The 22,320-nt window shown below is 45.1% G+C and overlaps 1 protein-coding gene across 9 annotated transcripts in view; it reads right to left on the bottom strand.

Moving 5' to 3' along the window:
• LOC132870994 (gastrula zinc finger protein XlCGF26.1-like) overlaps window positions 1–22,320 on the bottom strand; it is a 110,981-nt gene that overhangs the window by 3,723 nt on the left and 84,938 nt on the right. For all 9 annotated transcript variants that reach the window (XM_060905105.1, XM_060905104.1, XM_060905098.1 and 6 more), the window contains 2 exons: window positions 11,874–11,941; window positions 11,527–11,705 (listed from right to left, as the gene is read on the bottom strand). In XM_060905105.1, the coding sequence (XP_060761088.1) occupies window positions 11,527–11,705; window positions 11,874–11,929 (235 nt within the window). In that variant the 5' untranslated portion in view covers window positions 11,930–11,941. The remainder of the gene's footprint in view (window positions 1–11,526; window positions 11,706–11,873; window positions 11,942–22,320) is intronic.

Below are 22,320 nucleotides of genomic sequence, written 5' to 3' on the forward strand. Positions count from 1 at the left end.
CTTTAGTGTCAGTCCACATTCTATTTCGAGGGAAAAAATTTAGAGTACAGGCGGCGGTTAACCCTTGCCTTACTCACTCGATAATTTTGGGGACTGATTGGTCAGGATTTCGGGAATTAATGACGCATTTAGTGAAAAGTGGGGCCTGCCATAGTTCAGTGGGGGGAGGTCCTGGGAGCAGCTGTCACAGAGATGTCTACATCATCACCACGTCAGAGTGAGGAGCAGCATGCTCCTCCTCCCTCTCTCTGGGATTCCCTCTCGGATTTCCCATTAGAGCAGTCCCGAGACAAGACTCTGCGGCATGCGTTTGACCAAGTGAGAGTAATCGATGGTCAAACTCTCCAGCCAAATGCTACACCATCCTTCCCCTATTTTTCCGTTATTAAGGAGAGATTATACTGCGTGACGCACGACACTCAGACTAAGAAACAAATAACACAACTTTTTATCCCAAAGAGCCACCGGGAATTTATATTCCAGGCGGCTGACTTTAATCCCATGGCAGGACGCTTGGGGCAGGATAAGACACTACCACAAATAATGGCCCGGTTCTATTGGCCAGGGATTTGCGGCGATGTCTGTAGGTGGTGTACGGCGTGCCGCGAATGCCAGTTAGTAAATCCTGCGGCCATTCCAAAAGCGCCTTTGCACCCTCTGCCATTAATCGAGACCCCGTTCGAAAGAATTGGGATGGATCTCGTCAGGCCATTAGATCGGTCAACACGAGGATATCACTTTGTTTTAGTTCTGGTGGACTATGCAAAGCGATATCCGGAAGCAGTGCCTCTTCGCAATATCTCAGCATGTAGTATTGCAGAAGCGCTCTTCCGCGTCATCTCCCGAGTCGGAATCCCCAAAGATATTCTGACTGATCAAGGCACTACGTTTATGTCACGCGCACTGCGCGAACTGTATGGGTTACTGGGAATTAAGCCTATCCGCACCAGTGTTCATCACCCACAAACGGATGGCTTAGTCGAACGGTTTAATCACACCCTCAAAAACGTAATTAGAAAATTTGTAAGCAAAGACGCACGCAACTGGGATAAATGGCTCGAGCCCCTGTTATACGCAGTACGAGAGGTCCCGCAAGCCTCCACGGGGTTCTCCCCGTTCGAATTATTATACGGGCGTAAGCCGCGTGGCATTCTGGATGTGCTAAGGGAAAACTGTGAGGAGGGACCTTCGACCAGTAAAAATTAAATTCAATACGTTATCGACCTGCACACCAAACTCCACACCCTCACGCACCTAACCCAGGAGAATTTGCAACAGGCCCAAGAACGTCAAGTCCGTCTGGATGACAGGGGCACGCGCCTTAGGGAATTCACACCGGGAGATAAAGTACTCGTGTTGTTGCCCACGTCAAGCTCCAAATTGATCACCAGGTGGCAAGGACCCTTTGAGGTCACACGGCGAGTCGGGGACGTCAACTATGAGGTGAGGCGAACGGACAGGGGTGGGACGTTACAGATATACCACCTCAATCTACTAAAACTTTGGAATGAGGAGGTCCCCGTGGTGTTGGTGTCGGTGGTTCCGGAGAAGGTGGAGCTGGGGCCAGAGGTTCAAAAAAGAAAATTGACATCACCCACCGCTCCAGTCCCCTGTGGAGACCACCTCTCCCCGACCCAACTGACGGAGGTCGCCCAGTTGCAAAGAGAATTTTCTGACGTGTTCTCGCCGCTGCCCGGCCGCACCCACCTCACAGAACACCACATTGAGATGCCCCCGGGGGTAGTAGTGCACAGCCACCCTTACAGACTGCCCAAACACAAAAAAAAGGTGGTTCGGGAAGAACTCGAGGCCATGCTCGAAATGGACATCGTCGAGGAGTCCCACAGCGACTGGAGCAGCCCGGTGGTCTTGGTTCCCAAGGCCGACGGGTCCATCCGGTTCTGTGTGGACTATGGGAAAGTCAACGCGGTGTCTAAATTTGATGCGTACCCAATGCCTCGTATTGACGAGTTGCTCGATCGACTAAGCATGGCTCGTTTTTATTCGACACTGGATTTGACAAAGGGATATTGGCAGATCCCCTTGACTCCACTACCCTGAGAGAAAACAGCCTTTTCCACACCGTTTGGCTGACAGCAGTTCATCATACTTCCTTTTGGGCTGTTTGGGGCACCCGCTACGTTCCAGCGGCTCATGGATAGGGTCTTTTACCCCCACGCCACCTACGCAGCTGCCTACTTGGACGACATTATTATTTACAGTAATGACTGGCCGCTGCACCTGGAACACCTAAGGGCCAACCTTAGGTCGCTGAGGCGAGCGGGTCTCACAGCCAACCCAAAGAAGTGTGCGATTGGGCGGGTGGAAGTACGGTATCTGGGTTTCCACTTGGGCAGTGGGCAGCAGCGATTGCGGCCTGCCCAAGGCCCAAGACCAAAAAGGGGGTGAGACAGTTCCTGGGGCTGGGGGGCTACTATCGTAGGTTTATACCTAATTATTCGGATGTCACCAGCCCGTTGACTGATCTCACTAAAAAGGGAGCGCCAGATCCGGTCCAGTGGACGGAGCAATGCCAGTGGGCTTTCTCTGAGGTAAAGGCTGCACTGTGTGGGGGGCCACTGTTACACTCCCCTGACTCTTCTCTCCCCTTTATTTTGCAGACGGACGCGTCGGACAGAGGGCTGGGGGCTGTTCTGTCCCAGGAGGTGGACGACCGTCCAGTGCTGTACATCAGCCGGAAGCTGTCGGTGCCTGAGAGCAGGTACAGCACAATCGAAAAGCAGTGCCATAAAGTGGGCAGTCCTCGCCCTCCGCTACTACCTGCTGGGGCGCCCTTTCACCCTCTGTTCAGAACATGCGCCCCTGCAGTGGCTCCACCGCATGAAAGAAGCCAACGCACGGCTCGAGGTGGTCCACAGGCCGGGGGCGCAGATGGTCGTGGTGGATTTGTGGCAGTGGGGGTGTGGCCAAGCATCGGTCTGTGAATGGAGGGCGGAATCAGGGAAGGTAAGTGGTGGAATCATTGCACCTGATGGGAATTAACCTGTGTTTGCGTGTCTTCCCCAGTGACCGCGCCCTTTAAAAGGAGAGAGAGCAGAGAAAGGGAGCTCCCTCCCCAACCAGAACACTTGTGTGCGTGTGTGTGTGGCTGGGAGAGTGTGGAAAGCTGAAAAGCTAAGAATAAAAAGTGTTTGTGAACTCAGTTCTTGCCTGCTGTGCTTCTGTGCTCCACCCACCTGGTCAGATGCAACAAGGTCTAATATATAGTAGCCTCTAACTAGGAATACTGGTAGATTCAATAAGGGTGCTGGAACAGCAGCTATGCACAGCACTGGCTACAGACCTGTGGGTCTGAGCAACCAAGGGGGAGTTGTTGGTTTCTGTTTGATTGAATGTCAAGTCTAGATAAAGGCATGCCTAGCTTTATTTACATCGCCTCCAGGATTGAAAAGGAAACTCAGCCCTAGCATTCAAGGTTCTGAAAGATACAACAATGGGCCTTATTTATCAAGCTAGATATGAATAGATTTATTTGCAAATAGTTTCTTGTAGCATTTACAACAGCAAATCTGTATTTTTTCATATGAATTTTAAATATGGATTAGGTTGTCAAGTTTAAAACACTTATTAATTTCATTACACACAAATTTAATGAAATTAAATTTTATGGGATTTTGTGTAACCCAGTGGATTCATATTAAAGGTGGGGTATGAGATTTTGGAATACGCCCGCCCTCGCCATGCTCCCACCCCCCGCGTCTCCACCCCTCCTCCCCCTTATAAAGCCTGAGAAAATCAGCCTTTATAATGGGTGTCTATTGCGTTACACACCAGTGGAGCAGAGTGTAGAGAGCTTGGAAAAATAGCTCAAACTTTCTCATTTAAACTGTGTTTTCAGCCCCAATTTTCACTCCACACACATAATTTTCTCAAAAGTAGTAGCCACACTTGTCCTGATTCACACAATGTGTCTACCTACACGATAGGATTTACAGTTTTTGAATGAGAAGCCTGAAAGTGAGGAGAGGACAGGCGCGCTTCCCAATAGACTCCCATTATAAACTTGGCAGAAAAGTCACTCGTTTTTAACTCGCTCTAGTGACCTCATTTTTTACACTACAGACAAAAAAATTGCCCCTCCTTGAACTGCCACCTTATTGTGGTGGAGGGGTTTGTGTGCTTGAATGATCCTAGGAGCTATGTTGTCGGGGGCATTATGCCCCTGTCAGGGTTTCCCAAGGCAGACAGGTCCTAGGTGACAGGCCAGACTAAGAGCAGTTCACCAAAACCCCTATGGAGAAAAATCCGAGGACCGTGACGTCGCCCGGGATGACGCAGCCGGGGCCCCACCCTGGAGCCAGGCCCGGGGTTGGGGCTCGTATGCGAGCGCTTGGTGGCCGGGCCTTTGCCCATGGGGCCCGGCCGGGCTCAGCCCGAAGAGGTGACGTGGGCCCGACCTCCTGTGGGTTCACCACCCACAGAGGTAGCAGTAGGGGACTGGTGCAATGTGGATTGGGTGGCAGTCGAAGGCAGGGGCCTCGACGACCTGATCCCCGGACACAGCGGCTGGCTGTTGGGACATGGAATGTCACTTCGCTGGGGGGGAAAGAGCCTGAGCTTGTGCGGGAGGTTGAGAGGTACCGGCTAGAGATAGTCGGGCTCACCTCCACGCACAGCTTGGGCTCTGGAACCCAGCTCCTCGAGAGGGGCTGGACTCTCCACTTCTCTGGAGTCGCCCGTGGTGAGCGGCGGCGGGCTGGTGTGGGCTTGCTTATAGCTCCCCAGCTCAGCCGCCATGTGTTGGAGTTTACCCCAGTGAACGAGAGGGTCGCCTCGCTGCGCCTTCGGATTGGGGAGAGGGCTCTTGCTGTTGTTTGTGCCTATGGCCCAAATAGCAGTATAGAGTATCCGGCCTTCTTGGAGTCCCTGGGAGAGGTACTGAGGAGTGCTCAGACTGGGGACTCCATTGTGTTACTGGGGGACTTCAATGCTCACGAGGGAGATGACAGTGACATCTGGAGGGGCGTGGTTGGGAGGAACGGCCTCCCCGATCTGAACCCGAGTGGTGTTTTGTTATTGGACTTCTGTGCTAGTCACGGTTTGTCCATAACGAACACCATGTTCGAGCATAGGGGTGTCCATAAGTGCACGTGGCACCAGGACACCTTAGGTCGGAGGTCAATGATAGACTTTGTAGTCGTTTCATCTGATCTCCGGCCCTATGTCTTGGACACTCGGGTGAAGAGAGGGGCTGAGCTGTCAACTGATCACCACCTGGTGGTGAGTTGGATCCGCTGGCGGAGGAGGAAGCTGGACAGACCTGGCAGGCCCAAACGTATGGTGAGGGTCTGCTGGGAACGTCTGGCCGAGCACTCTGTTGGGGAGGTCTTTAACTCCCACCTCCGGGAGAGCTTTTCCCAGCTTCCGAGGGAGGCGGGGGACATTGAGTCTGAGTGGACCATGTTCTCTACCTCCATTGTGGACGCAGCTGTTCGGAGCTGTGGCCGCAAGGTCTCCGGTGCCTGTCGTGGCGGCAATCCCCGAACCCGGTGGTGGACACCAGAAGTAAGGGATGCGGTCAAGCTGAAGAAGGAGTCCTATCGGGCCATGTTAACCTCCAGGACTCCCGAGGCAGCTGACGGGTATCGGCAGGCCAGGCGTGCTGCAGCTCAGGCAGTTGCGGAGGCAAAAACTCGGAACTGGGAGGAGTTCGGGGAGGCCATGGAGAAGGACTATCGGTCGGCCTCGAAGAAATTCTGGCAAACCGTCCGGCGCCTCAGGAGGGGGAAGCAGTACTCTGCCAACACTGTTTACAGTGCGGGTGGGGAGCTGTTGACCTCGACTGGGGACATTGTCGGGCGGTGGAAGAAATACTTTGAGGATCTCCTCAATCCCACCGTCATGTCTTCCACTGAGGAGACTGAGGCTGATGACTCAGAGGTGGACTCGTCCATTACCCAAGCCGAAGTCACTGAGGTGGTTTGCAAGCTCCTCGGTGGCAAGGCACCGGGGGTGGATGAGATCCGCCCTGAGTATCTCAAGTCTCTGGATGTTGTGGGGCTGTCTTGGTTGACACGCCTCTGCAACATCGCGTGGCGGTCAGGGACAGTGCCTCTGGAGTGGCAGACTGGGGTGGTGGTCCCTCTTTTTAAGAAAGGGGACCGGAGAGTGTGCCCCAATTATAGGGGAATCACACTTCTCAGCCTCCCAGGGAAGGTTTACTCCAGGGTACTGGAGAGGAGAATTCGACCAATAGTCGAACCTCGGATCCAGGAGGAACAATGCGGTTTTCGTCCTGGTCGCGGAACACTGGACCAGCTCTATACCCTTCATAGGGTGCTCGAGGGTTCATGGGAGTTTGCCAACCAGTCCACATGTGCTTTGTGGATCTGGAGAAGGCATTCGACCGTGTCCCCCGTAGTATTCTGTGGGGGGTGCTTCGGGAGTATGGGGTTCGGGGCTCTTTGCTAAGGGCTGTCCGGTCCCTGTACGAACGGAGCAGGAGTCTGGTTCGCATTGCCGGCAGTAAGTCAGACCTGTTCCCAGTGCATGTTGGACTCCGGCAGGGCTGCCCTTTGTCACCGGTTCTGTTCATAATTTTTATGGACAGAATTTCTAGGCGCAGCCAGGGGCCAGAAGGAATCCTGTTTGGGAACCACAGGATTTCATCTCTGCTTTTTGCGGATGATGTTGTCCTGTTGGCTTCTTCAAACCAGGACCTTCAGCATGCACTGGGGCGGTTTGCAGTCGAGTGTGAAGCGGCTGGGATGAGAATCAGCACCTCCAAGTCCGAGGCCATGGTTCTCGACCGGAAAAGGGTGGCTTGCCCTCTCCAGGTTGGTGGAGAAGTTCTGCCTCAAGTGGAGGAGTTTAAGTATCTCGGGATCTTGTTCACGAGTGAGGGAAGGATGGAGCGTGAGATCGACAGGCGGATCGGTGCAGCCTCCGCAGTGATGCGGTCGCTTTACCGGTCCGTTGTGGTGAAGAAGGAGCTGAGCCAAAAGGCGAAGCTCTCAATTTACCGGTCGATCTACGTTCCGACTCTCACCTATGGTCATGAGCTTTGGGTAATGACCGAAAGGACAAGATCGCGGATACAAGCGGCCGAAATGAGTTTCCTTCGCAGGGTGGCTGGGCGCTCCCTTAGAGATAGGGTGAGAAGCACAGTCACTCGGGAGGAGCTCGGAGTAGAGCCGCTGCTGCTCCACATCGAGAGGAATCAGCTGAGGTGGCTCGGGCATCTTTTTCGGATGCCTCCTGGACGCCTCCCTGGGGAGGTGTTCCAGGCATGTCCCCCCGGGAGGAGGCCCCGGGGAAGACCCAGGACACGCTGGAGGGACTATGTCTCTCGGCTGGCCTGGGAACGCCTCGGTGTTCTTCCCGAGGAGCTGGCCGAGGTGTCTGGGGAAAGGGAAGTTTGGGCTTCCCTGCTTAGACTGCTGCCTCCGCGACCCGGTCCCGGATAAAGCGGAAGAAGACGAGATGAGACGAGACGAGACAAAAAAATTACATCAGTGTGTTCAGGAGAGCCTTGTGGCACTCACTGTGAAAGAATTTTGTGAACCGCTCTTATCCCCATTGTGCCCAACTTAAGTCTTACAGCATGCTACACAGTATGCCTCGTTGGCATCTTTGGGTACAGCTTTCAGCCACCATGAGTATTTTGCATCTTGCAGCCAGTTATCATTAAATTTACATTTACCCATTGTGCCTCGGACTACCCTCCATCAACAGATCAGGCACTGAGTGGTTGTCAAGCACGCGTGTGTCTAGCAACTGGTGGATTCGGAGCCTGCGTGGTATAATTGTGAGCATCAAAAATGATTAAACTTTTTCCCCATCCAAAGTGTACCACATTTTAACGATATGACTGAGTAAAATCTCCATAAATTTAAGACCACGGGGTTTGAAATTTAAGACAATTTAAGACTTTTTAATGGCCTTATTTTAGGAAAATTAAATTTAAGACTTTTTAAGACTTTTTAAGGACCCGCGGCCACCCTGGCCTTGAGACCTCAAGAATGGCACAGGAATAGTTTTAAGCGCTAGCAATAAATCTAATATAGTAATTTTTACGATTAAAGTGATTCATATAGGTAGCGGTCTGAGTGAATGACCTTGAAGTCCGTAACGTCACAACAGGAAGTCTATTGGGCTCATCACAATTTCCACTAAACTAAAACACAGAGCTGACTTCAACTCCGATCCTCCATTTTGAGCTAATTTATCATCATGCTGCATAGATGTGTATTTGGCCGGTGCAGCAACACGACAGAAGGTGGATTTATGTTGCATTCATGGCCCAAGAATGTTCAAACCGTATTTGGACACGTTTTGCGAGAACTTCACGGACACATTGGGCGGCTATGAAGTGGTCTCTCCTTTGCTCTGCACATTTTACTGAAGACTCGTACGAGACCTCTGATCTGTTGAGAAGCGTTGGCTATAAGTCCGTATTAAAAGAGGGTGCAGTCCCAACAATTAAAGAAAAATAAAACCAGAAAAGCAAAGTATTTATTTTATTTTTTTTTAAAAAGTGAGTTCAGTTGCACCAGTCCTCGTGTAGCGTGAGCTGAGGGTTGTTGCTAAAACCTGGGACGGGACATATCGCTCGGGCAGTGACCTCCCCGTGGTTGTTGCTAAAACCGGTGACATCCCGTTCCATCCCGGGTTTTAGTAATCGCCTGAGCCGAGCAGTAATGGCGGAGTACTCAGTAATGGAGAGAATGGAGAAAGTGGCGCAGTCGTCTGATTTCTAAACTGGATATTGCTGCCATCTCGACCTTACATGGAAGAAGTGAATGAACAGAAAATTGAACGAACAACTGAAAAAGTCAGATTGTTTCAAAACGATCGGCCTTCAAGAAGCGAGAACATAGATGGGTAAGCTCCGACTCTCATTTAGATTAAAAAAAAAACAACAACAACACGTTGTTTACCTGCATTTAGATTAATACATGTAACTTGTATTGTGTGCTTAAGTTACCGGTACAAGATTATTTAATTTGCTTCAGAATGTGATTGCCTCAGTTAATCTGATTATTCAATTAGTCTTTTACGTTTTATCAGTGAAAATGCATGCATGTACATGTATGTTGCATAAGTTATAACACCCATCCTGTTTTAATGGGAGTCAACCCACAATGAATGAAGTCAAATCAGTCTTAGTTGAGCAAGTCGGTAACGGTATTTCTTACTTTCACCATAAATTTTTATTTATATGACTTTGGTCTATAGCTGTAAAAGGCCTCGGCCTTAAAACCGGTTCCTGCTGTGACGTCACGCGCTCAGGGCTGGCTGGCTCAGCGGGGCAGCTCAAATGCCAACTGTGCGGTCGATTTTAACTCTCAAAAATATATTTTTTTATTCCCATTTATGCAGCACACAAGAGTCAAGGATGGAGATATTATCCACTCAGAAATTTATTTAAAAATAAAGGTTCTGCATATCTGCTTTAAGGAGTTAAAAATAAATATAATTAAAAAGATTATTTCTCCATAGCATGACTTGTGGAATTACTGAATTCCATAAAAATACTAAAAATGTTCTTGCTTGTTAAATTGCTTGATAATATAACCATCATCACATATACTGCTGAAATAAAGCAAATGTGTTCCAATTGACTTGTACAATGGTTGATGGTTTTGACTGACATCTGCATTTGCCAAGTAACAACTTTGCTTGGTTGAGACACGCTGCATGTGTGTGTTCAACTAACTTCTCTCCAGCCAGCTGGCTGTATTGCACTAAAGGTATTATAATGCGTGTCCCCCTCAAGGTTTCTCCTTAATTTAGCCATGGCCAATTCCCACCCATCAGACTGCTCTCCAATACCACATAACAGCTACCAACCAGGGAGGGCTATCACGTGCTTCCTCCAAGACAAGTAACATCAGTTGACCGCATCTTTTATGATGCAGCTTTTATTATCTTTCATGCAATGTCAGGGGGTGGCAAAGCACACTCAGAGAAAAGCCCAATCCACTCATGTCCTATTAATGTGCTGTAGAGGAAAATATAATTTTTAGAGAATTGATAATTTTAGAGAGCAGTGATCTTTAGAAAGGTAAGTTTCAGAGACATTGTCTCTCATGTTGATATAAGATAAAGAATGCTTTTGTGACATCATTCTATTCTGCAAGGTTATCTGAAGCATGTGTATATGCAAGATAGCAGAAAATATGCCCCTGACTGTAAAAGTAGATAAAAAGGGAACATCTGATATGTCGGTTATGTTAAGCTGTATAAAGAGTGCGCATGATATCAAAAGGGCGCTTCTCTGGGTGAAACGCTTTGTGATTTTCATTGTGGAGAAGCCAGCTCTCGCAAGAGTATAATAAACTCATTTCTGTCTGTGTTAGGACTGGGACTGTTTTGGCCTCTAGAGGCCGCTGTTATTTCCTTTTCTGGTCATGTTTGTTTTGGCCTCTAGAGGTCACCACTGTGTTCTGTGTTTTGTTTTTGTCTTATTGCCTGTTTCCTGCCCCGCCCTGTCCTTAATTAGTTTGTGTATTTATACCCCTGAGTTCAGTCCGCTTGTCACGGAGTCTTTGTGTTGTTATGTTTAGCTCCAGTTTCCTCTGTACCGTGTTCCTTGCCTTTGTCTTTTTGGTTTTGCACTTTGCTTTGCTTTTTGGACCTTTTGGACCTAGTATTTACTGTTTTTTGGATCTTCTGAGCGTTGGTATTTTTGCCTTTTCTTTTCTGTTTTTTTGGCTTTTGTTTTGACTTTTGTACTTTGGATATTTCTTATTTTTCCCTTCATCTTCTGAGCGTTTTGGATTATTTCTTTTGGACTATATATATTGTAAATAAACCTTTTGATACTTTTTCTACTTCTGCCTCATGCCTCTGCATTTGAGGCATCCCCCTGGTGGCCTAGTGGGGGTTTGCTGGATTATCACATCAGTGAACCAGGTTCGAATCCCAGCAAAACCCTAACAGTCTGCTTTTTCCACACAGTCTCGAGGTGTTGAATTATTACACTTTTCCACTACAGTGCTCACACACACCCATGACTGGCTAGTGTAATTGACCGAGCAGGGAAGAGAGAGCATGCCAGCTCTCCCTCCCAGAGAGCCCAGACAATTCTGCTCTCTTAAGCGCCCAACCACAGATGACTGACATCATCAAGATTCGAAAGTGGCAATATCTGGATGACAGGGAGGATGATGGGGACAACACTTTCCTGCTGTGCCACTCGGGATCCACAGGACATGCATTTTACGCTACTTCTGGTTAAATTGTGCATGATGAATAAATCTGCAACAGTATTTTGTGGTTTACTATACAGTGAGTTTCGCAATAAGATATGCAGTGGGCTGACTTCACATGTCACAAAGGAAGCCGATAGACTTCACCATCTCTGGTTGGTCATTGTCACATGATAGAGAAGACCTACCTGGTTGGTGGAAGAGGCCAAAATGAGTTCTCTGGGAGTGTGCTCTGGTTATTGTAGACTGCACTGTGCAACAGCTTTCATCCCAGAAACACTGTTCGACTCAGAAATATGTCACTAGATGATACAGAAAATAACCTCTATAACCTCTTAGACAAAAGTAACACCTTGCTGTCTGGTTGTTCCTGTAGGTGCAGGACTGAGTTCTTTGGTGTACTCCTCTTCATACCACACCAAGAGCTCATGTCCTGGGTTAATGGGTCGACAGCACCGATACAGAATTCCCCCTCGATACCGAAATGCCACAAGATTCTGTTCTTCTTCATTACGGGCACAATTCACATACCTAAAAGAGTGAGGCAACATTCCAGAAAAGGTAAAAATCAGATCACAGTCACAGACTTGGAGAAAGCAAGGCAGAGATATCAGTGGCATGAAGATAAAGTTCTTCCAACAAATGAGGAGCTGTAAAATCAAATCACTAAAACGACCCAACAACTGGTGCATTCCTCACCTCATCCAATTCACATGCATTTCTCTTTTGGCATCAATGTATTGTTCACACTGCATGCTCCTGTATACCTGTAGAAAAATACCACATTTACATTTTTCTTCACTAAATCAATCTATTGCTTTAAATGAGGTATAAAGAAACGAGAACAATGGCTCATGCCAATATTATATTAAGCCTCATGAAGGCTGAAGTAAAAGGTTCTCGACTGTATCTTAAGATTCACAAAACGGCTGACAAGCTCCAAGATGAATTTAGTAACTGTAGAAAAATGCAGGCAAAGCTTTATCAGAATTTAGGCAAAGGAAAGGTTCATCATGAAAGGCTTTATGTCCGACATGGCAAAGCTGTGCTGTGAATCAGACCTCTCTGATAAATATCCATCCCTTGTTTTTTGGTCTCTAAACAGAAAGTTACAAAAATGCGCAACTTTAAAGTCAGTTCTGTCACTAAATGGGTTTTATATAAAATATTTTGGATTTGTACAAGTAATATTTATTTGCCATAAGTGTTTGGGAGCTAATGTTGGTTTAGTTCAGTGTAGCAGTGTTCATTTTTAATTTAAATAATTTTAAATTTACTTTTAGTCTTAGTTGTGGACTGAAAATTGTAGTTACATTTTATTTTATTTATTTTTATTCTCTTTTTATTCAGAAAGGCACATCTCCGTCACATACATCACTACACATGTACATTAACTCAGTTTGTCAAGGACACAGTGATGTTGTACATACTGCCCCTCTGGAGCTTTCTTCCACGGACCCAAACCATTCCAGATGGAAGCAATAACACAAACAACAGAACCGGGGAGCGCACCCCTACATGCAATCAGTATATATATTTATATATATAAAAATAAAAGAGGGTAGATTCACACAAAACATGAGTATAGTTAAATAAAATCAGATCTGATTGGCTTTACATATTCAGTCCACTCGGTCCAGATCTTACAAAAATCATCTTTCTCAACTTTGAGGGAAAAAGAAATCTTTTCCAGAACATAGATCTCATAAACAATTTCAATCCATTCGTCGATGGTGGGAGGTTCCACTTTTAACCATTTCCTAGTAACACATTTCTTACTAGCTGCCAACAGTATAGTCAGCATGTTTTTGTCTTTTATGTTTTAAACATTATATTACCCAAAAACATCGTTTCACATTTTAATGGAATGTTCACATTAAATATATTTTTAATATGTTTGTGGATCTCTTCCCAGTAGGATTTTATTGCTTGGCAATCCCAAAAGATATGGAAGTGGTTGGCTCCATTAAACTCACAAAGTCTCCAACAAGCGTCCCCGCTACCTTGATGACGTTTTTGAATGGGTGTGGTGAAAAATCTTGTTATACTTTTCCAACATAACTCCCGCCATGTGTTTGACCTGGTTGAGAGCCACTGTAGTTGACATATTTTCTCCCAGCTCTCCAGTGTAATCATTGTCCCTATTTCTGTTTCCCACTTCCTCTTTATGTATTCTGTATTCTCTTGTTTGGATAGTTGTATAGCATTATATAATTTGGAGATAATTTTGTTGCAAGATCTGGACCCAGTTAATGATAAGAATACCTCCATGAACCCTGACTCATCTTTTCCTAACGCCTCTTTAATATTTTTGTTATAATAGTGTCTCACTTGTAGGTACCTAAAAAAATCATCTCTCCCTAGACCATGATCCTTCTGTAGGGCCTCAAAACTCTGAAATGCCCCCTTGTGGACAAATGAATAATAGGTAGTTAAACCTTTTGTGATCCATGTCTTAAATCTGCCGTCAGTTTTATTTGGCGTAAAGTCTGAAATCACAGGCACACCACCTCATAATCTTAGATGTGTCTTTTAATCTGCAAATTTTGACTGTTTCCTGCCAGGACTTCAGGAAGTTGCTTGTTATAGAGTCCTCTGGGATCTCCTGTTCCTCTTGTAGTTTATTGTCACTTAATAAAGCTGTTATTGGAATTCCCTTTATCGTCGTCCCTTCTATTTCCTTCCATGCTGCAGTGTATGTAGGCGAGCACAGGCAGACTAAAGGTCTCAGTTGAGCTGCATGGTAGTAATCCTGTAAGCAGGGAAGGCCCATTCCCCCCTTTTCTTTTCTTAATTGCAACGTTTTAAATTTAATTCTGGCCTTTTTCCCTTGCCACAGATATCTCGCTATTAATCTGTCCCACTCTAAGAACTGTTTAGATGGTACTTTAACTGGTAAACATTGAAAAAGGTACAACATCCATGGAAGAATATTCATCCTGATTGAATCTATCTGGGAGCTTAAAAAAGGAATAATGTTCCATCTTTGTATATCAGTTTTTATCTTTGAATTTAATGGGCCATAATTGATGCTATACAGTCTCTTGAAGTCCCTAGGTAATGAGACACCCAAATATTTAATGGACTCAGCATCCCACTTCCAATTGTACATGGTCTTAATTAAAGGTGGAGGGTCATAATTAAATGTTAATGCTTGGGTTTTATTAATATTAATTTTATAACCAGAAACTAAACCAAATTCCTCTAGCAATTTCATCAGTTTTGGGAGTGTCTGAGTAGGTTGTGTTATACTTATCAATAAATCATCGGCAAATAGGGCCAGTTTTTGCTCCCCAGATGCCATTGTTACCCCCTTTATATCAGTCCTCTGCCTAATTAGTTGACTCATGGGTTCTATAAACAAGGCGAAGAGAAGCGGCGACACACAACACCCCTGCCTCGTTCCTCTTTCCAGAGTGAATGAGTTGGTTAAGTTTCCATTGATTTGGATTCTAGCTGTTGGTTTGTTATATAGTGCTGCAACCATGTCAATTTTAGTTGTATGGAAGCCAAATTTCGAAAGTACTTATATAAGAATGACCACCTCATTGAGTCAAATGCTTTCTCAGCATCCAAACTTAATATCAGTGTCTCCAGTTTTTGATGTGTGACTTGTCTCATAATGTGCAGTGTTTTCCTGATGTTATCTTGGGTCTGTCTTTGTCTGACAAAGCCAGTCTGGTCCTTGTGTATTAATACTGGTAGTATCAATTCTATTCGTTTGGATAATATGGAGGTGAATAGTTTATAGTCATTATTTAGAAGACTTACGGGACGGTAATTCCCACACTCCAATTTGTCTTTCCCTTCCTTAGGTATGATCGAAATCATTGCCTCCCTCCATGAGGGGGGGATATTTTGTTCTCCAAAACCCAGTTGAATGTTTTTAATAATGTTGGAATTAGCTGATCTTGCATTGTTTTGTACCATTCTGTGGGAAAACCATCTGTCCATGGAGACTTCCCACCTTTCATTCTCCTAATTGCTGTTTGAATTTCTTCCTTTGTTATTTTAGATATTAATTTTCCATTTTGTTCATCAGTGACCTTTGGAAAATTTACCTGGGCCAGAAAGGCATCGATCTGGTTGCCGTTGCTTATCTGTGGTTGTGTATATAATATTTTATAGTATTTTTGGAAGCATTGTTGTATTTTCTCCGGGCTTGTTTCTACTACATTCGTTTCGGAGCTTCTTATTTTATATCACGGGCGATTGCTCCAAGACAACGAGGGAGGCTCAGCCTCCTCTAAAAATGACGAACATCGTGTAGGATGAATTGCGCTAGGCTTATGTTATAGCCGACCTTATAACATTGCTATTTCAGATCCAGAATCATAGAAATATATGTGCTCAACCCAACTACAGTGCGAAATCATTCCGTTATAACTTTCCCCAGTTCGCCTAATGTGCGCGTGAGTTTTTCCCCCTCGTGACAGCGTGATGCAGCCCAGCCTCAGTGGACTTCAATGGCATTTGGGAGCTATGCGCTTGTCAATCTCAAAATGCAAGATGGTTATTGGACAAATACTGCGAAAATGCCCGCCCACGGACTCCCAGCCTCACAGTGGGAGTGACATGGCAGTTTCCGCGAGGAGACTGCTGATTGGTGAAAGTGGATGGATATTTTCTTTGATTGACAGCTCGTTTCAACTATAGACAGGCAGCAATGAATTTCAGTTCAGTCCCATGCGGATTCACAAGTCATAGACATATAAACATAGACGCCACATTCTGCGTAAAATCATACGTCATCCTCGCCGCCATATTGGATATGGCAAAGTGGAGATTCTTCAACCGTCTCTGGTATAGCATCTAGACAGTAGCCGAGAATAAAGATACCTCATTCATGTGCTGCGTTTAACTGTACCAACAGGTTTACCGTCCAAACGAGATCACATGGGATTACCTTTCACAGGTGAGACTGGAAAAATACTTTTCAATACTGTTCCTTCAGTCTGCAGTTTCCCAGCTCATCTCCACCGGGGGGGTGTAGAGTTATAAGCAGTGAGAATTAGATAATACAGTGCCACACTATGATGAACGTTTTTGAACGTATGATGAATGTTTTTAACCTTTCTGAATGTGAAGGAATCAGTGATGTATTTTGTTTTGGTATGACGTTAGAACCTGGCCGAACTCAGTTTGGCGCTCATTCAGCTCACTTTATTCAGCGAGAGCAGGTCTGTGTGGTGACTCAATAAATAAAACAGTAAATTTTTATTTTCATTCACTATTTCCAGTTTTTCCACTATTTCCATCATTTATCATATTCAGTCTTGTCGGTTGGTTATTGTGGCCTCAGGTTTTGGTAGCTTGCTACGGTATGCTGACTGATTAGCTTACCTGAGCTATCTATTGCGTATCTGTCGCTAGTTTGCAGTGTACAGGGTATTTCACACACTATTTATAACCATCACATTAAAAGTTATATATGTTGTTTTGATGACTGTTTGTTTCCCAAATATATACGTGTGTGTCTTAATGGGTGAATAAAAGGCATCGAGTTAAATATTATTGTAGAAAGGGGCTTTATGAAGTTCAGTCCATTTACTTGCATTGGTTTACGGGGAAGATTTGCCACATCAAATATGGCGGACACTCTGACGTATCCCAGCAACGGGGCCACCAGCTCAATATGGCGTCTATGTTTATATGTCTATGTCGCAAGTGCTGTGGTGTATTGTAAGAGATCAGCTTACATTTCGATTTCATTCATTACATACGGTTTCTACCAGCTTTTTTACTTTGTATATATTTTCATTGTAAATAAAGTGTAAATATAGTGTTGTCAAGTTTGCTATCTTAGTTCCAGAAATTTCGTTTATTTGAGTGTCTGAACTTGAACTTGAGGGGGCTAGTCAGCTAGCAAGAAAGCTGCGCACGGATGCCAAGCATTGCTGATTTAATTTTGGCGAAGCCATTTGCCAGTCTTCCTTTCGAGGAAAAAATTAAAATTAAAGAGCAGGTTAGACCAATGCCTCAAACTGACTTGGTGAAAAAGGTAGGGAATAATACTCGTTCCTTTCAGCTCTCCTGGTACGAGAAAGTGAATTGGCTAACAGCAAGTGACCCACATCAACAACAGTAAATAGGCTACTTTAATAATATGTCATGGATGGACCAAAAATATAGAATCTATTTAAAATGTTTATGCTGAGTATATTATATTGGAATATATATTTTTCTGGATATGAATTAAACACAGCTACAATTTGGAAAACATTTTTAAACAAAAACACAGCCGAGAGCATTTCATACTACAGACCTGGATTAAAAGTGAAGGGTTATCAAAATTGTCAATAAAACATTTCTCAGTCAAAATAAGTAAAATATAGGGGACGTGTCATTGAATGAAATGTGTGGCACCCAGCTCTATGTTTGGCTCCCCAAGGTCAGTGCTTGTGCCTATTCCAGAACACTCTGCTTTTACTGCTGAGGTTCCTGTTTCCCGTTTGATGAGTCAATTCTGGGATTTAATCGGATGTTAAAATCTCCGCCACATATTAAAATCCCTTGACTTTTTGTTGTCATTAAATCAACCATATGTTTATAAAAGGACCAGTCACTGCCCAGTGGCACATACACGTTAAGGAGACTTATCACAGTACCGTCTATTTTCCCTGTAACCATAATAAATCTGCCTTCCTTATCCTTATGTTCTGATGTGTTCATAATTTACTGCACTGGATATCAGAATCGCCACTCCTCTCTGTCTCCCCGATCCATGTGAAGAAAAGTAAACGTTTAAATCATGATTTATTCAATTTAGTATGTTCGGCGTCGTTGAGGTGCGTCTCCTGTAAGAGGGCTATTTGGATTTTATCTTTCTTTAATTTTGACAAGCTCTTCCCCCTTTTAACTGGGTTGAGTACTCCATTTATATTAAATGACACTATTTTTAAAGCCCTGTTTTGCATCTATGTGATTTCCCCCTCCATCCCTCTCAAAAACCCGGTGCGCTTCCCCCTCCCTGCGAGAACAAGCAGGGAAAAAACAACTAACACTAAACAACATCAAACTGAACACTATTTGTCCGTGTGACTCCCTATGTAGGGGTCTGATCATCCGACCCTGTTGAGCCTCCCAAGGATGCTCGAAGGGAACAGTCTCTCTCCTTAGACCGGAGGAAGAGGGCCTTACCTGCCACAGTCGCATGTCAGAAAAAAAAAGAAGAAGAAGAAGAAGAAGAAGAGAAAAGAAAAAAAAAGTCCAAAGTGAAAAAAAAAATTGCCCCGGGTGAACCAATAGTGCATCTTCACCACTAATTACAGTCAGTACATTATACGAGATTTCACAATTCACTCCGCCATCCTCGAGTGTGGATTACTTCCTTCAAGTCCCGGAGGGGGTCGGTGATGGTTTCCTGAAGGCTCGGAGCTTCTCCTTGTAGCTTTGTTCCCGTTTGGCTGTGCCCTTCTTTGCTCGTCTGTCCACTCTCTTCCAGGTCAGCCGCTGCACCTGCTCCATGAGCGTCTCCGGAGGTGTGGTGGTTGTCACTGAGTAGCCTCGTCTCAGCAGGTCCTCTGATGCCTCCTCTACTGTCTCGTAGGTTTTGGTTCCGTCCTCGTGTCTCACGCGTAGTCGGGCAGGGAAGAGGGTCTGGAAGTGAACTTTATTTTCCTTCAGCATTTTGCAGATCTCTGTGTATTCTCTTTTCTTGAGTATTAGAGGTGGATAGTCATGATCCAAATTTATACGGTTTCCTTGCCACGTAAATCCCTTCTTCTGCCATGCCTTGCGGATTAATGACTCTCTTTTGTTTTAAAGCTTAGACACTTGATTATAATGGAGTGTGGCAGCGCGTCCCCCGGCGGCTGCGGTCCCAGCGACCGGTGAGCCCTTTCAATCTGCAGGTCGGGCATGTCTTGCGTTGGCTCAAAACCTTCGCGGAGTAAATTTTCCACAAATGAGACCATCGTGGTTGAGTCCTTCTCGGATCCCTCTGGCACCCCATAGATCCTTATGTTCTCATGCATGGAGCAGCTTTCCAGGTCCAGCAACTTGTCCTCCAACTTGGTGTGCAGCTTTAGCATAGCCGTGATGACGTCTTCTGTGTTTTGGATCCTCTCTTCTGCTTTCTCAATTCGCCCTTCCGCCTCATCTAGTCTGGTATTCACCTTTACAATTTCGTCTCTTATTGTCTCTAATTGTTCTTTGTTTTCTTGGCGAAACCCTCTTAGTTATTGCAGAATCAGGTCCAAGTCGGCCATTTCTCTGCACTGCAGCGCGTTGTTTGCTAGCTCAAATCTGTTAGTTACTAATTGTTGCTGCATTCCGTCATTCTCTCCCACCTGTCTTCAGACGACGTTTACTGCTCAAGGTGGTGATATCGCTTTTTATCCTCTCTCTCTACATTTTTTATGGAATGATTTGTTTGGTTTGTATGGGGGCATTTCTCTAATTGCTCTGGATCAACTGGGAGCTCCCTCGCTATGTGGCCATTTTGCCGGTGTTCCGACCGGAAGGCCGCAGATACATTTTAATCTTTTTTTTTTCATCAAGATTTAATTAGTGGAACTCAATTTTAATTTTAGTCTAATTCTAGTTTAGTCATAATTTTCTCAGATAGTTGCATGGTATTTGTAAAATGCGCCCTGTAGTTTTAAAGGAGAACTGAAGGCAAATTTATCATCAAAATTCTATTTCTCATTTTCTAAAATGTAGGAATGCATTTCTGACAGCTATTTTGTCACTGCTATAGCAAGTTATGAGTGTTTGAAATATGCCATGTAATATATCAATCCATATGTCAAAACAATGGCTGTAAACGAGATTCGCAGAGACCTGTGCGAGACTTCATAGGACGGAAGTAAAACGTACAGTAGAAATCAAAGTGACCAACATCTGCCAATGTTGTCAAAAGACATGCGCGCCCTCCTTCAAATGCTGATGTAATCAAGCCAGAAGTTTTCCCTGTGTCTGAAATCGCTCCCTACTCATTATACAGGGCACTATATAGCAGGGACACCGTTTTGTAGTGTTGTCCGAAACCTTAGTGAGGATTATGTGGGAAATGCACTCAGTATAATATGTATTTATCACAAAAATACATGCATGTATTTATTATTTTGAAAACCCGCCAGCTGCCTGACCTGGCACGTTTTAATTTCCATTAAAATTAATTTCCGTCTTCATGGTTGGCAGAGTGTAGGAGGAAACGTGAAGTCCATAAGACGAAGGCAGCAGGCACCTCATTAGCCATTACTGAACATTTGTGCCCAACATGTGGTCGATACTTTCGTGCTCGAATTGGCCTTAGTCATCTTCGGACACACAGAACCTAATCAAGTACTCCGATGTTATGGTCATCTTCGCATTGACGACGGATGAACATCAACTGTGCGACAGGAATGACGTGAATAGCAGCGCAATGGACTAGTCCTTATCCTGTCGTCTTTCCAACTCTTCTCAGTTGGTTCAAAGTCGTATGGAATAATCTCCATGTCATGTATGCGAGGGAGGTGGATGTATGTGCAGAAGTATACAGTTTAATAAAGTGAAAAATATATATATCAATCAATCACAACATGTGGTTGATACGTTCATGCTCAAACTGGCCTCATCAGTCATCTTCGGACAGTCATCTTAATCACCACTACTCCCAGGTCCACTCTGGCCCTGAGTGGTAGTACCTGTGAGGGCCCCAACTATGGGTTAAATAATAACCAATGGAATGTGTGGGGATGTAGAAATACTTGGGATGGTGTCCGAGTGCGTGGTAACTCCACTGGGAGTGAAGGACCCCTAGTTCTCGTCAGAACATTCTTCTTAGAGAGGGAAACTCATAGATAAAACCTGAGGTTCAGTTGGTTGCTAGTTATCTCAACCCCTGTTGTGCCACTGGAGTCAAACTGACTGTACTAAGAAGTGGGTTTAGTGATGTGCAACACTTTATCCACTCAAAACAAACTCATGCACAGGAATTTTTTGGACTCTTGGAACATTACAGTGGGTACGGAAAGTATTCAGACCCCTTTAAATTTTTCACTCTGTTTCATTGCAGCCATTTGCTAAAATCAAAAAAGTTCATTTTATTTCTCATTAATGTACACTCAGCACCCCATCTTGACAGAAAAAAACAGAAATGTAGAAATTTTTGCAAATTTATTAAAAAAGAAAAACTGAAATATCACATGGTCATAAGTATTCAGACCCTTTGCTGTGACACTCATATTTAACTCACATGCTGTCCATTTCTTCTGATCCTCCTTGAGATGGTTCTACTCCTTCATTGGAGTCCAGCTGTGTTTAATTAAACTGATTGGACTTGATTAGGAAAGGCACACACCTGTCTATATAAGACCTTACAGCTCACAGTGCATGTCAGAGCAAATGAGAATCATGAGGTCAAAGGAACTGCCCAAGGAGCTCAGAGACAGAATTGTGGCAAGGCATAGATCTGGCCAAGGTTACAAAAGAATTTCTGCAGCACTCAAGGTTCCTAAGAGCACAGTGGCCTCCATAATCCTTAAACAGAAGAAGTTTGGGATGACCATAACTCTTCCTAGACCTGGCCGTCCAGCCAAACTGAGCAATCGTGGGAGAAGAGCCTTGGTGAGAGAGGTAAAGAAGAACCCAAAGATCACTGTGGCTGAGCTCCAGAGATGCAGTAGGGAGATGGGAGAATGTTCCACAAAGTCAACTATCACTGCAGCCTTCCACCAGTCGGGGCTTTATGGCAGAGTGGCCCGACGGAAGCCTCTCCTCAGTGCAAGACGTATGAAAGCCCGCATAGAGATTGCCAAAAAACACATGAAGGACTCCCAGACTATGAGAAATAAGATTCTTTGGTCTGATGAGACGAAGATTGAACTTTTTGGTGTTAATTCTAAGCGGTATGTGTGGAGAAAACCAAGCACTGCTCATCACCTGCCCAATACAATCCCAACAGTGAAACATGATGGTGGCATCATCATGCTATGGGGGTGTTTTTCAGCTGCAGGGACAGGACGACTGGTTGCAATTGAAGGAAAGATGAATGCGCCCAAGTACAGAGATATCCTGGAAGAAAACCTCTTCCAGAGTGCTTAGGACCTCAGACTGGGCTGAAGGTTCACCTTCCAACAAGACAATGACCCTAAGCACACAGCTAAAATAACAAAGGAGTGGCTTCGGAACAACTCTGTGACCATTCTTGACTGGCCCA

The sequence above is a fragment of the Neoarius graeffei genome, chromosome 22, assembly GCF_027579695.1.
Source record: "Neoarius graeffei isolate fNeoGra1 chromosome 22, fNeoGra1.pri, whole genome shotgun sequence".
Lineage (NCBI taxonomy): Eukaryota > Metazoa > Chordata > Actinopteri > Siluriformes > Ariidae > Neoarius > Neoarius graeffei.